A 16,288-nucleotide genomic window follows, 5' to 3' on the forward strand; every position below is an offset into this window, starting at 1 on the left:
ATTAGCACATTCAATGGCGGGAACAAGTTGGGCAGGGGTGATTGGTTAGTACAAGAGGGGGATTCCTTTGAGTTGATTGGTTTAGGCCACGAGGGTTGTACGTGCTAAACTACATGGTTTCCCAACATGTTATCAACCACCATAAACTACTTGGGGGTCATCCTGAGGCAGGGAAAATACCCTTGCATTCCAGGTATTTCCCTGTGTCATGCTGATTGGTGGTTGCTAGGGGGTTGCTATGGGTTCTCACCTAGCCTAACTGGGTCAGGGACACCTGTCGCCTCAGATCTCTCCTGTTATTTACAGACAAACAACTTAGCAGGGTGGGTATGTGCCTAGGAGTGCTCTGTAGGTTTTTCCAAGGACAAGGGTCACTCCCCCTTCCTTGGACAGGCTTTGCTCTGAGGTACAGGCTGGTTTCTCAAAAAAGGAGTCACATTAGTTTCTCAAGACCAGATCATGGAACTTCGGGGAGACAAGCATAATCCTCACTACATAAAATCTGTAAGAACAGGTTCCAGTTAGAAGTGGTCAGTATGGGCCAAATGACCTAGAGTTATCATGACAATGGGAACTTGAAAGTCTGAGATTATCCTGCTGTCAGTCAAAAGTCAAGAGGTGGACCTGGGTGGGACTCCCTGGAAACTTCCTTGAGACCCCCAATAAAACTGGAGGCAGAGGTGTGTTGTCCTTCTCTTGTCTGAGAGGACCCACTTCCTTCTTTGAGAGTGTTCCCCTTTTCTCTTTCCTATCATTTCTAATAAACTCATGCCTATTATTCTGAGCAACATTTCTGAAATCCTTCTGACTGCATAGCAAGAATTGGGGTTTAAAGGGGAGCCTTTGCACTGCCTGAGTTTCCTGGAAGACCCAACTGCTATAATAATACATAGAAGCTCCCTCCTTTAGGGTGACTTAAGTTCTTCTTCTCAGCCAAATGAGGAAATAAAGAACACTGGAAAAGATAATTAAATAAATATAAAAGTCAACCATACCATATTTGTGATTTGTAACTCCTTTTTTTCTTCATACAATTTAATAAACATATGCAAATACAGAAAACAATAATTACAAAGCTATGTTAATGGGCATACAATGTATTAACGTGTAATTTGTGATGATAACCCATAAAAAGTGTGGAATGGAGCACAATTTTTGTATGCTTTTATATGGATAGTCATATGCTAGACCTTGTTAAAACAATTATCAGAAAATTTAAAATCATTAAAGTCATAGAAAGTACTATCTTTGACCATACTTGAATGAAGCTAGAAATCAATAACAGACATTTACTATTGGAAATAGTAAATATGTGGAAATTAAATAAGCACACTTAACCTATTTCAAAGAAGAAATAATAAGAGAAATTAGAAAATATTTTGAGAGAGGCCGGATGTAGGCGCATGCCTGTAATTCCAGTGGCTTTGGAGGCTGAGGCAGGAGGATCGAGAGTTCAAAGCCAGCCTCAGGAATTTAGCGAGGTGCTAAGCAACTCAGCAAGACCCTGTCTCTAATAAAATACAAAATAGTGCTAGGGATGTGGCTCATTGGTCGAGTGACCCTGAGTTCAATTCCTGTTACCCGCCCCCCCCTCCAAAAAAGAAAATATTTTGAGAGAATAAAAAGAAAAACACAACATACTAAGCCGGGTGTTGTGGTATTCATCTGTAATCTCAGTAAACCAGGAGGCTGAGGCAGGAGGATCACAAGTTCAAGGGCAGCCTCAGCAATTTACCAAGACCCTCAGCAACTTAGTGAAACCCTAAGTTTCACTAAGTAAAAAATAAAAGGTCTGGCGATGTATTCAGTGATAAAGAGCCCTTGGGTTCAATCCCCAGTACCAAAAACAAACAAAAGCAAAAAACAAACCAAAAAATAAAACAATATACCAAAACATATAGATTGTAGCAAAAAATGCTCAGAGGGGAAATTTATATATGTAAATACTTACTTTAAAAAAGAAGAAAGAGGGCCAGGGTTGTGGTTCAGTGGTAGAGCGCTTGCCTAGCATGCGACAGGCACTGGGTTCGATCCCCAGCACCACATAACAATAAAAACAAATAAAATAAAGGTATAGAAGAAGAAGGAGGAGGAGGAAGAACTCAAATCAATAATCTACCTTAAGGAGGTAGGAAAAGGAAAAAAATAAAAAATAAAAAGAGCACATGCCTATAATTTTAGCTATTTGGGAGGCATAAGCAAAAGGATCACAATTTGAGGTCAGCCTGAACAATCTAGTAAGACTGTCTCAAAATTAAATAAAAGGGGTGGGGATGTCGCTCAGTGGTAGAACATGTGCCAAAAAATTTAGAGGCCCTGGGGCCAAACCCCAGGACCGCAAGGAAAAAAAAACAAACTAAACCCTGAGTCAGCCGGAAGAAGGAAATAACAATTAGAGCAGAGACAATGAAATAGAGGATGTGAAAAGTAGAGTGGTGGCACATACCTCTGTAGTCACAGTTGCTCAAGGGGCTCAGGCAGGAGAATTGCTTGAGCCCAGGAGACTGAAGACAGCTTGGGCACATAGCAAGACTCCATCTAAAAGAGAGAGAGAGAGATCCACAAAAGTTTACACTGTCAAGAAAAAGAGAGAGAGAGAGGGAGAGAGAGAGAGAGAGAGAGAGAGAGAGAGAGAGAGAGAGAGATCCACAAAAGTTTACACTGTCAAGAAAAAGAGAGAGAGAGAGAGAGAGAGAGAGAGAGAGGGAGAGAGAGAGAGAAGACTCAAATACTAAACTCAGAAATGAAAGTAAGAATATTACTACTGAGCTTTTAAAAAAATAAGGGTTAAAAGAGAGTCCTCTGTGAAAACTATACATCAACAAATTTAGATAACCTAGTTAAAATAAATACATTCCTAGAAACATACAAATAACTACAATTTATTGAGGAAGAAATGGAAAGTTGTGGGAGACCAACCTTGCACGTGACTGGGTCACACTCCCCAGCTGGGTGCTGAGGCACTCAGTCACAGAAATGTGGCAGAGCTTTCCCCACCCTTCTTGGGTCTAGGGTCAGTGTCTCCTGCATGGGTGTGTCTTGCTGCAGCCCCATGGGTGGAGCTATGCTCACCTGGTCCTTTGAAATATAACCCCTTGCCCTGTTTAGGATAGAGTCTTCCATGGAAGTGCCTTATGTGTGTCCCCTTCTCTTACTGTGTCCTTGGGTGTGGCCTACCCAGGAGTCAGTCAACCTGCTGATAGTGGACATCATGAAGATAGACTCAGCCCCCTGAAACCTGACCCCTTGCCTCATTTGAATAGCTTCTCCTCTGTTAGAGTCTGTAAACAAGTCAGGATGGTGCCTGGCATTTTGCCAGAGGGAGTGGTTTGTGAAGTAACGCCAGCAAGCCATTAAGTGTGGAGATTCCTTATTGGTTGACTGCTGTATCTAGTTTATGTTAATTAAGATAAGCTGTGTGGAATGTATAAATACCCCTCAGGTCCTACAATAAAAGGCTCCCACTCCTGCTGTATCAATCTACACAAGTTGTTCGTCACCCCCCCCCCACCCCACCCCCCAGTTATGGTTATTTTGCTGCAGCCAGACTGCAGCACTCCTCAATAAAAGGGGACAGCGTGTGCTCTACCTCTCTCTTCCTGTGGACCTTTAAGGTCAGAGGAGCCGTCACAGCGAACCCAAACAAAAAGGTATTTGTGTCCCTCGTGTGGTTATTTTGCACAGCCCAGTCAGCCCAGTTCAACTGGAGTAAACCCTGAGCCTTTTAGTCTCGAACAGAAACCGGGCAGAAAGTATAAAAACTATATACAAGTAGAGACAGTGATTTGAAAAAAGAAAGAAACAACTGAGGAAAGGAAAGCCCAGGATCAGATGGCTTCACTAGTGAATTCTACCAAATCTTCAAAGAAAAATGTACCTGACACATAAAAACTGTCAATTTCACTTGAAATTTTAAAGAATAAGCAGTAGAACAAGTTGAAAGTTTTTTGGACATCTCAACTCTTGCAATTATTGTAATTTTAGAATATGAAAATCACTGACAATTTTCATTTTTGTGGAAAGTAACATTGTTTAAAAAACTGTAATACCCTGTCAAAGACAGATACAGTGGTACAGTATAACCCTAGGTACTCAGGATGCTGATGTAGGAGGTTCTCAATTTCAAGGCCAGTTTGGGTTACTTAGCAAGACCCTATCTCAAAAAATAATAAAAGGGCTGATGATATAGATCAGTGGTAGAGTGCTGGCTTAGCATGCCTTAGGCCCTGAATTCTATCTCCAGTACCCAAAACAAAAAACAAAACAAAATAAAAAACTAAAGAAAATATAAGGAACCATAAGACATTACAAAAAGATCTAAATTATTGAGGATGTGGGATATAGCTTAGTTGTAGAACACCTACTTAACATGCAGTGGGCCTTTGATTTGATTTCTAGCATTAAAAAAAAAAAAAAAAAACAAGAAAATGAAATAAACCAACCCCTAAATGGTTATTTTCAAGGAAAAATTAAAAATTCATGTTTGTCAACATTATGTTATTACTGTGCTGTTATCACAGCAGATTCATGCCAGAATTCTCCTTTGTTGTAATTGAATGTGGTGAATATGATAATTCCTTTGTTGTGTAGACTCATAGGTTTCCATAATTTTTTGGTCCAAGTTCAATGCATGAGTTTTATCTGCATTTAAATGTAAAAATATCAAAAAGGACATCTTCTAGCATCCAACATTGTTAGAAACTTTTTTACTGATGGAAAATTCTGGAAATCTGAGGTTTGGGACCTTGGTGAGAAACTCCTTCTCTCTCATCTCACAGGTGAAGTGGCATATGGGTTTTCTTGACTTTGCCTAGGAGCTAGATACTTGCATCTCTCAGTGTTTCCTGCCCAACTGCTGGAGTTACTCTTTCCATCCTGGGTGACCTGGGTTTGGAGATCATTTCTAGGGCAGGCCTGCACTTCTGTCATCTTTTGGTAGAGCAATTGCTGGTAACACCAGTGTTGGGTATGGAAAATGACAAATCCCAAAATAGTGTGGCCTGGGAAGAAGACGTAGGAAGAGGAAAGCAGCAATTGATGGCATTGATCCTTTCCTAGTTCATTCTTTCCCAGTGACAGAACAATCCCTAGAAGGGGAGCTGAAGGATTGATCCTTCCCCAAATAAATCTTTTCCCAGTGACAGTACAATGGACCCTGAAGGGAAAGAGATAAACACTAAACACTAACCCCAGACCCTCCATTCTTTTCCAAATAAAAATACTGCCCAATAAAAACAAATTTTCAAATTCTCACATCCCTGTTTTTTAAATATTTTTTATTTTTATTTTTTAATATTTATTTTTTAGTTGTAGTTGGACACAATATCTTTATTTATTTATTTTATGTGGTGCTGAGGATCAAACCCAAGGTCTTGCATGTGCTAGGGAAGCGCTCTACCGCTAAGCCACAATCCCAGCCCCTTTAATATTTTTAAAATTGTAGATGGACACAATACCTTTGTTTATTTTTATGTGATACTGGGGATCCAATTCAGTGCCTCATGCATGCTAGGCAAGTATTCTACCATTGAGACACAACCCAGGCCCTCTGTTTCTTGAGTGCCCAAACTGACCACCGACCCTAGATTCCCCTCATTTTGCCCAATGAAATAGACCCCAAATTCCAAAGTACCCAAACTGACAAGCTCATTAATTAAGTCACCTCTCAGTGTAAACTATATAAGCATAGACTCCCCCTTGGGCTGATAGTTCATTTTCTACCAGGAGAATAGGTTCATCAGAGGTAATTCTGTTCCTGAATAAAGATTTTGACTGATCCATGCTGTTTGTATCTGGCCCTGGGCCTTTTGTGCTAACAACCAGTCCAGTTGAGGGAGAGATGGGTGGTGAGAGGTTGATTAATAGGTACAGAGGTGCATCTGGATAGGAGGGATAACTGCTAATGTTCAGTAGCACAGTAGGATAACTATGATTGACAATAATTAATTGAATATTTCAGAACACTTTGTAGAGAGGATTTCAAATGTTCTGATACAAAGAAATGACAATGTCTGGGCTGGGGTTGTGGCTCAGTGGTAAAGTACTTGCCTTGCATGCATGAGGCACTGGGTTCGATCCTCAGCACCACATAAATATATAAAAGAAAGGTATTGTGTCCATCTACAATTAAACAGTTTAAAAAATCTTCAAAAAAGAGAAATGACAATGTCAGATAACAGATATGCCAATTACTCTGCGTAAATGTATACGTTAACATAATGTACACATTACTATGTGTCAATTAAAAATAAAAAAATTATTACCAACTAATTTGGTACTATCATAAGTCATGTTCTGTATCTTGTACACCATTTAACATGAACTGTACAGCTGGGCTTTGGCACTCAAATTCAGTTCCTCTACAGCTGAAGTCACACAGCCAACAGTTAGAACTGTGTGCTCTTTATATATACTTTTAATGTAATCTTCATGACAATTTTATGAAGTAGATGACTTTATTATCATCCCCGTTTTGCAAATGAGAAGACTAGTTTCAGAAAGATTGAGTCCTGAAGACTACAAAGCTCTTTGTAAGTTGTCAAACTAGAATTTGACCCCAAGATTGTTTATCTCCGAAGTCTGGATTTTTTTTTTCCCTCCTTTTTTTGTAGGACTAGAGATTGAGCCCAGAGACTCACATATTCTAGGCAAATACTCTATTACAGAGCTATATACACAGCACCCTCCTCCTATTTTTTCTAAGAAAGGGTCTCAATAAATTGTCCAGGCTGGCCTCTAACATGCAATCCTCCCGCCTCCACCTTCAAAGTAGCTGGGATTACCAGGTGTGAGTCACCTGGTAACTGGGCCAAACTGGGCTCTTAACAATTAAGAGATAGTGCCCTCAGGGCTCCGATGCATGAAGATTGCAAATTCAAAGCCAGCATCAGCAATTTAGAAAATAAAGATATCGTGTCCAACTACAACTAAAAATGAAATCCTTTCTTTCCCTTCCATCCTGTCATGGATTTGGAGGACCCTTCAAGCTTATTAGTTTTGAAAATATATGGTAATTTTAAATATGATGGTAACATATATTAGAACCTTAACAATTAAGACTTGAGTGTGATAATATAATACATTCATTTATCAAATTAACAAGCAATGTGGTACTACATACTATATTAGGAAAAACATATGAGTAAAATCAGCACAAAAAGTAGAGGATGTTGTGACTCCCTCAAGGATACTATTTTTTAAAAATACATTTTAGTTGTCAATGGACCTTTATTTTATTTATTTATAGGTGGTGCTGAGAATTGAACCCAGTGCCTCACACATGCCAGGCAAGTGCTCTCCACTGAGCTACAACCCAAGCCCTTAATAATACATATTTTAACAAAGATGATTTTGGGGTATGCTTTCAAATGAAATGAAGATGAAGATAATTATGGTCCTTATCCAGCATCTGAAACAAGTGTGTAATCTTGGAATTCTTGGGCTTTGGTTATAAGAGGAAGAAGGGCAGAGGGATAAGCAGGAAAAATCTTGATTTAGGAAAGAAGGACCTTTCCCACTCCACTATACCTGGTATTGAAACCAGGGACACTCTTAACACTGAGTTACAACCCAACCCTGCTTAGTTTTTTATTTTGAGACAGGGTCTCAGTAAATTGTCCATGCTGCTCTCTAACTTGCAGCTCTGCCTCAGCCTTTGGAGTAGTTGGGATTACAGGCATGAGCCATTGGGGTGGCTCCTGAAATGTTATCTTTAACCAGTGGTATTTTGTTTCAACTACTATATTTATTCTTATAAATAACACCTCATTTGATTTTTTTTAAATTTATTTTTTGTAGTTGTAGATATTCAGAATGCCTTCATTTTATTTGTTTATTTTTATGTAGTCTGAGAATAGAACCCAGCGCCTCATGCATGCTAGGTAAGCACTCTACCACTGAGCTACAGCCCTAGCCCTACTGTTACACACGAAGCCAGGTATGTAAACTGTGGTAACCTGACCTGCTGTACTGTCCTAAAGTGTCTTGTCTGCACCCATGAAGCACTCTGTTGGCAATAAAAAAAAAAAAAAATATGTATATATATATATATATATATATATATATATATATATATATATATATCTTGTTTTGTGCTTTTAGCGTTCAAAAGAAAGTTTTCATACCTAATTGACATACATTGCCAAATTACCTATTAGCCACATTAAGGATAGATGGCCAACTACTATTTTTGGAGTGAATTCTCACAGGGAATTTTTTTTTTTTTTTTTTTAAATGAAATAGTGTGGCAGACACAAGGCCCTCCCTTGCCCCTTTTTATTTATTTAGTGGTACTGGGGATTGAACCCAGGTGTGCTTTACCACTGAGTTACATCCCCAACCCCTTTTTTTAAAAAAAATATTTATTTTTTAGTTTTCAGGTGGGCACAATACCTTTATTTACTTATTTATTTTTTATGTGGTGTTGAGGATCGAACCCAGTGCCCCACGCATGCCAGGCGAGTGCACTACAGCTTGAGCCACATCCCCAGCCCCTCAACCCCTTTTAAAAATTTTTTTTTTTTTGAGACAGGGACTCACTAAATTGCTGAGGCTGGTCTCATACTTGCGATCCTCCTGCCTCTGCCTCCGGAGCTGTGTGGTTTACAAGGGTGCGCAACCACGCTCAGCTCCGATCTTTTTTAAACGTTTTATTTTTTTGGTGTGTGGGGCGTCGTGCCAGGGGCGGCCAACCAGGGAGAGCACATCCCCAGCCCCCCTTCTCCCACTTTAAATACTTTATTTAGAGATCAGGTCTTGCTAAACTGCTTAGGGTGGCTTTGAATTATTGATTTTCTTGCCTCAGCCTCCCACGCTGCTGGGATTACACACATACGCCGCCACTCCCGGCTAAACTGGGTCTTCATTAAGTCAAATCCTGCCAAAACAGAAAGCAAAGGTTAAAAAGGGTTTCTAGATAAGCTTTGGTCTCCTGGGCTTTCCTGCTCAGCAGGGAATTCGGAGCTCTCGCGTGTGCTCGCTCTAATTTTCAAAGGCTTTGGGCTAGAGCACAGACCTCCGCAGTCTTTCCCCAAAACGTCTTTCTCACTCCGCTCCGGCCCCACTCCCCCAACAAAACTTCCGCGGAGCGGAAGGCGGCTCGCAGTCCATTCCCTAGGCAACGTCTGTCGCGTGGCGTCGCTGGGAGCTGTAGTTTGTGTGGGTGCAGTGAGGCCCGTACAAAAGCCCGAAGGGGTCGGTGGGAACTACACTTCCCAGGAGCCCTCGGGTCGGGTGGGACGGGACCTGTCCGGGGGCGTGGCTCCGGCCGCCGCGGTAATTGTGGCGGCTCTTTCGTAAATGCCGGGCTAATTCTGTCGTTAATTCGAGTGGACTGAACCAAAGAAGCTTCGCTGATCGGTAATTCGTGGGCGACAGGAGCGGAGGAGCTCTTGTCCGCTGCTCGAGTCCTTAAGAGGGCCTAGGTGCACCGAAGGGCTGGACTTGGGCCTTGGCACTGTATCGTTGGGGCGCGTAGGGAATCGGGCGCTGGCGAGAGGTGGCAGTTTAAAGGCTTCTTCGGTTAGCGCTGCTTTGTTCTTCCGAGAGCCTGGGGACCCTTCCCTTTTGGTTAGGTGGGTCTCAGTCGTGGACTGGGGCTGACTTGAGGCTCCTGTTACACGCGCAGGAGTTGCGTCGGCTCTGGCATGGGCTGTGGAGTGGCTGCACTCCATCCGGCCCGTCTCGCTCAGCCTTGTCAGGGCGTCTCTTTGAAAGCTTTGTGTGAATTCGTGGCCTTCAAGGAAGTGTTGTATTTTATAGGGACAAAACACCTCCTCAGTCCAGCTACTTGCTTTTCACGGGTCTGAGGGTGGATTTTAATATGCTGTTTCTAACCAGTTTTCCCGCTTACCAGTGTAGAGAATTTATTTTATCCCCCACTGTTTTAAAGAAAGTTCACATAGCACTCTTTGGAGGCTTCAAGGCTGTCGATTTTTTAGTTTTTTTTTTTTTTTTTTAAACGGCTTTACTGAGGTGTAATTGATAAACAGTAAAAATAGCACGTCTGATGCTCAACAGTTTGATGAGTTTGTCCCTTAGACTTTAATGTGTGGAAAGTCTGAGTACATGTTCTAACCCTTTAAAAATGTTTTGCTATGTATGCTTTATTGATTTTAGGTATCAGTAATAGAATATTCAGGTGAATCAGTATTTTTAAATGGGGTCAAGATGCCCCGTATCTGTATTCCACCTGTCGTCTAGTAGGGAATAGTAGGGAATTTTTGACATTTTCCACGTTACAAAATGACATTATAGTTTGTCTTCTTCTAAATTTGGATTTCAAAAGATTTCCCGCTAAGGTCATTGAAGTTTAACCAAGATCATCTGGCTGATTTTGATGAAAAGTTCTTTTTTTAAGATTAGTTTCCAACCTAAAAATAATTAAAATTAGTTTGCTTAGAACAGGTTTTTAGAAGTCACTAAATAAGAGCAACAGATATCCAGGAAAGTGTGCTCTTGGTAAGGGTACCGCCCAGTGTGTATATTCCCTGAAGGCAGGAGTCCTTTGGCAGTCAATACCAGCTCCGTATTTCTGGATAACCACCAGCCTGACTTCTATAACTGAAGATTTTTTTTTTTTTTGCCTCTTTATGAACTTCATGTAATTGGAAACTTACACTGTATATTTGTGTCTAATTTTTATTCATCATTACTCATCCATATTGTTGCCCTCAGCAGTTTTTATTTGTCTTTTTTTTGTGTGTGTGTGTGTGTTGGGCAGTGAACCATGGGGCTCAGTACCACTGAGCTGCATCCCCAGTCTTTTTTTAAGAGCCTTGCTAAGTTGCTGAGGCTGGCCTTGCACTGGAGTTTCTCCTGCTTCAGCTCTCCTGAGTCACTGTGATTATAGGCCTGGCCCCACCAAGCCTAGCTAGTTGTTTTTTTATTTATTGCAATGCTTAAATAGCTGTGGTTATCAAAGTGTGGTATCAATGAAGGAAACATAAACCACAGACATTTTTGTCTTTGACAATTGAATGATTGGCAAGCATTCCTTTTGTTTTAAGAAAACCTTTAGTTGATAGTAGGAATTAATAACGCACTAAATCTTGTAAAAGCCCTCTCACAACTCAACCAGGGAGCAGTGGCCAAAACAAAACAAAAAACCAAAACAGTATCATTGGCCAACCCATTGGCATATACCTGTAATCCTAGCAATTTGGGAGGCTGAGGCAGGAGGATCAAAGCCAGCTTCAACAATTTAGCAAGTCCCTAAGCAATTTAGTGAGACCCTGCCTCAAAAAATAAAAAAGGCTGAGAATGTGACTCATTGATTAAGCACCCTTGAGTTCAAACCTCAGTACCAAACCAAACCAATATTATTAAGTTCACTGTCTTCCGTTTCTTTTAACAGTTCTATAAACTGGTGATTCATAGCATTTAAATGTACTGAAAAGTTTTAAACATCTCTGTCCACGATACTGTTCATGGATTCTGCTTCAGAAAATTGAGCACAGTGTGTATCATACAGTGGAATGAAGCTACAAAGCAGTCTCTTGTTTAAACATTTCATTAAATCCATAAATCCAGCATTTTTTCCCTTCTTTTTCTTTGTGTGTGTGTGTGGTAATTAGGGTTGAACCCAGGGGTGCTCTATGACTGACTAGCCCTTTTTATTTTTTTACTTTGAGGCAGGGTCTCTAAATTGTGGAGGCTGGCTTCAAATTTATGATTCTTCTGCTTTGGCTTCCTAAGTAGCTAGGATTACAGGTGTGTGCCATTGTGTCTAGTTAAATCCAGATTTTTCCTAATAGACAATCTGTCATGAGAACTAATTTTCATGTCTAGCTGGAATTCTTTGTTGGAATATTAAAATATCTATTCACAGGTTCAGTTTGTTTTATTTAAAAACAATTTTTTTTAGTTGTAGATGGACACAATACCTATAAATATTTTTATTTATTTTTATGTGGTGCTGAGAATCAAACCCAGTATCGCACACATACTAGGCAAGTGCTCTACCACTGAGCTACAGCCTCAGCCCCACAAATTCAATTTTTGAGGCTATGAATAGATAACATTTCTTTGAAAATGTAGATGATCTTTGAGAAAAGATGTATCTAACTTGGTCACTTTCTCTTATTGCACCACCCTCATAAAACTAAAGAAAAGTAATTTTTCCAGTTTTGAATCAGTTCATATTAGAAGGGTTCGTGAACAATTCTTTGGTTACTTAACTATATATAAAATGTCTTCTTTAATCTTATAATTAAAATATCTTCTTAAATCTCATAATTTTCAGACAAATGAACTCATTTATCTTTATAAATTTATGAATTTATTTATCTTTTCACCATCTAAAAATGTTTTCTCCCTACTTATTTCTGTTGGTGCGAGTTTGTTTTTGTTTTTTGGCAGTGCTAGATAAAAAAAATGTGGCATTTATACACAATGGAGTACTACGCAGCACTAAGAAATGACAAAATCATGGAATTTGCAGGGAAATGGATGGCATTAGAGCAGATTATGCTAAGTGAAGCTAGCCAATCCCTAAAAAACAAATGCCAAATGTCTTCTTTGATATAATGAGAGCAACTAAGAACAGAGCAGGGAGGAAGAGCAGGAGGAAAAGATTAACATTAAACAGAGTCATGAAGTGGGAGGGAAAGGGAGAGAAAAGGGAAATTGCATGGAAATGGAAGGAGACCCTCATTGTTATACAAAATTACATATAAGAGGTTGTGAGGGGAATGGGGAAAAAAATAAGGAGAGAAATGAATTACAGTAGATGGGGTAGAGAGAGAAGAGGGGAGAGGAGGGGAGGGGGGATAGTAGAGGATAGGAAAGGTAGCAGAATACAACAGTTACTATTATGGTATTATGTAAAAATGTGGATGTGTAACCGATGTGATTCTGCAATCTTTGTAATGTTTTGAATAACCAATTAAAAAAAAAAAAACCATTGTGTATATATAACACATTTACTTTAAAAAAAAAAAAAGAGAGAGAGATTGAACCCAGGGCATTGGCACATACTAGGCATGTGCCCTATCCACCACCACTGAACCACATTTTTAGCCATCTTTCTTTTGGTACAGTTGTTTTTAATGCCTGGCCAAAGCTATAAGTTTAGATCCTGTTCAGAATTATTTTAAATTGTTTTTTGGATATTTATTTCTGATGCAGATAGCTAATTTCATCAATTTTTTATAATTAAGAATAAACAGATCAGGAGTTATTGTTTTTGCTGAAAGTATCTCAACATTATTTCTTTATTTTTTCAATTTTTATTTTTTAGGGTGCCATTGCTCATTATACCATAGAACTATGCTCTCAGCCCCTATATTTTTTTTTTTTTTTTGAGGGGGGTATTGGGGATTGAACTCAGGGACACTTGGCCACTGAGCCACATCCCCAGCCCTATTTTGTATTTTATTTAGAAATGGTCTCACTGAGTTGCTTAGTGCCTCTCTGTTGTTGAGGCTGGCTTTGAACTTGCGATCCTCCTGCCTCCGCCTCCTAAGCTGCTGGGATTACAGGTGTGTGCCACCACGCCTGGCAATAGATAGCTTTTTAAATCTGTTATACCATGGAAAATTACAGTTGCCATTTGGTGTGAAACTTGTGACATACTTTCTAGTCTTTTTTCCTTCACTATTCTGGTCATAGTACTAACTTCTGCATCTCCAGTTCTTCAATAGTGTGCATGTTTGGAAATTAAAGATTGTGCTTATTTTTTTTCCAACTAGAAAAATAATAATGTTGAGCCTGGACTTGAACTTGAGATTCTCTTGTCTCAGCTTCCTGAGTTGGTGGGATTACAGGCCTGTGTCACTGTGCCGAGTTATGATTTATTTTAAACTTATTTTTAGCAAACTTTTATCAGGTTCCTTCTGTCTGCCAGGCATAGTGTTAGGCGGGGGGAGAATATACAGATATTTTTTAGGAGGAGCTCCGCAGTTTGGTAGAGTATGAACTTGAAAGCAAAATGCTACTAATACTGAGATAAATGCTGAAACAGTCAAGTCACGAACCTTTAGGAATACAAATGAGAGACAGCCTAGTGGACAAGGGATTTTGGGGAGATATGGGGGAGGAAAAGTTGGGGAAACAGTACCAGGTAAAGCTATGAGTAGTGGTGTTGATGGTAGTAGTGGTGACAACTTTCCTTCTGGAACTAGGGAGAAAACAGCTGGGCAAAGAAGCAAGAAAATGCTTAGTGTGGGTAATACATGACAGTGGTAGTGATTTTTTTTTTTTTTTTTAAATGAGTAACTTAAAAGTGTCTTAGCTTCCGGGCTGGGATTGTGGCTCAGTGGTAGAGTGCTTGCCTAGCATGTGTGAGGCACTGGGTTTGATCCTCAGCACCACAAAAGTTTTTTTTTTTTAAGGCAATATATATAAGAAATCATTTAAAAATGATTTCACTCATATATATATATATTTATTTATTTATTTTTTAAAACAGTGTCTCTTAGCTTCTAAAGGTCAACTGATCTAGCACTTATATAATAATGTCATTAGTAATTGAATATTTAGAGCAGAGGGATCTCAGGTTTTCTTATACAATTTGGATATTTTGAAGACTAAAATAAACAAACAAAAAAACCCATGTAACTTAATGCCCAGTTGCTCTGTTGACTTAAGCCTTTTGTGGTGGATTGAGATTTGGGCTAGTTTTGGGTAGAACTCTAGTAGGTTTAACTAATACTTTTTGTTGCCTGTCTTTGTCTGTAGGTATTGAAAATCAAGAGCTCTTCTGACTTTTCCATTATTTAAATATAATAGTGTCATTTGACTAAAATGTTCCTGATGCCAGCCTCTTCAGAGTTAAACAGTGGGCAGAACTTCCTAACCCAATGGATGACCAATCCTTCTCGGGCTGGGGTCATATTAAATCGTGGATTTCCTATTTTGGAAACAGATGAAGATAAGCAAACAGCTACAAATGCTTCTACCAGCTTTCCTGTTAAAGCTGCATATTTTTCAAAGAGCTTCAGTTTTATTAGTGAAGAAGAGTCACTTCATGAAGAACAGAAATTGGAGTCTGATGGCCCTTTTAAACTACAGTCAGAAAAATCTGAAGTCCATACAATCTTTCCTTTAGTTAAAAAGGAACCACAAATAGTAGCATGCCAGGATGCTTCTGAACACCAGGAAGACAATAAAAATGACTTTATTCCCAATCTTGTGAGTGAATTACAACAAGTGGCTTATAAAGACCCACTTTTTAAAAAACTCGAACAGGTATAATAGAATTTGGCCTTATATGTGTTTGTGTTATTGCAGATATTATATGATTATAAGTTATTTGTTCCAGATCCTCTTATTTTTCCCTTTTATTCTGAAATCCTCAAAATACCAGATTTTGCCTTTTGTCTTAATGTGCAACATTAAAGATTATTTAATATATAAGATATAAAACTTTATTTCTTTAAGTTGTATCTTATAATGAGAGCTAAATTAGAAATGGTTGTTCAAACACTAGGAGAAAAAAGTTGATGATGCCCTGAATACCCATCCTATTGTAAGACTTGGAGGATTCATGTGACTTTTTTTGTTTCTTAGGTGAGATAGCTGACATAATTTGCTCAGAAGAAATTGGATTTTAGAGTTTTGGTGGCAGACTTATTTACTGAGGGGATCCCTCTCTGAAATTCCCTATGAGGGAATACAGGAGAAGGGAAATGGGAAGGAGTGAGATAAATGTAAGGAGCAAGTGTCCATGAAGAAAGTTTTGCTCCTTTAATAGTTAATTTTATGTTTAAAAAGCTGAAGGAAGTACAACAGAAGAAGCAAGAACAACTGAAGAGGCAACAGTTAGAGCAACTACAAAGGCTCATGGAAGAACAAGAAAAGCTGCTTACTATAGTGTCTGGGCAGCACATGCTTCCAGGTATGTTTTGCTTACACAGGGCCTTCAGTTAATAGGATGAGAAACAGTTTCACACAGTTCTTTCTTTTAGTAGTCTGACAGGTGATTTCTACCATTCCTGTCATATGTTACAAACTCCAATTTCTTCAGGGGTCAGATCAGAGTGAAATATGGGAGTAGTGTAATATGAATGAAATTAGAAGGAACTGGCATTCTGGGGTGCATGTGGCCTGCTCAGCGGCCTTCATATTTGTTTATTTATTTATTTGGGTGCTGGGGGTTGAACACAGCACCTTGTGTATGTCAAGTATGTCCTCTACTACTGAACCACACCTATTAGCCAATTTATTAAGAAAAAAGGGCTGGGGCTGTAGCTCAGTGGTAGAGCGCTTGTAGCATGTGTGGGGCCCTGGGTTCAATTCTCAGCACCACATATAAATAAATAAAGGTCCAACCTCAACAACTAAAAAAAAA

The 16,288-nt window shown here is 39.3% G+C and overlaps 1 protein-coding gene across 4 annotated transcripts in view; it reads left to right on the forward strand.

The window, feature by feature from the left end:
• Positions 1-9,278: 9,278 nt before the first annotated feature.
• Positions 9,279-16,288, forward strand: part of Cpap (centrosome assembly and centriole elongation protein) — a 53,595-nt gene continuing 46,585 nt past the window's right edge. For all 4 annotated transcript variants that reach the window (XM_076872025.2, XM_076872026.2, XM_076872027.2 and 1 more), the window contains exons 1-3: positions 9,279-9,357; positions 14,677-15,186; positions 15,712-15,835. In XM_076872025.2, the coding sequence (XP_076728140.2) occupies positions 14,743-15,186; positions 15,712-15,835 (568 nt within the window). In that variant the 5' untranslated portion in view covers positions 9,279-9,357; positions 14,677-14,742. The remainder of the gene's footprint in view (positions 9,358-14,676; positions 15,187-15,711; positions 15,836-16,288) is intronic.

This window comes from Callospermophilus lateralis, chromosome 12 (genome assembly GCF_048772815.1).
Source record: "Callospermophilus lateralis isolate mCalLat2 chromosome 12, mCalLat2.hap1, whole genome shotgun sequence".
NCBI lineage: Eukaryota > Metazoa > Chordata > Mammalia > Rodentia > Sciuridae > Callospermophilus > Callospermophilus lateralis.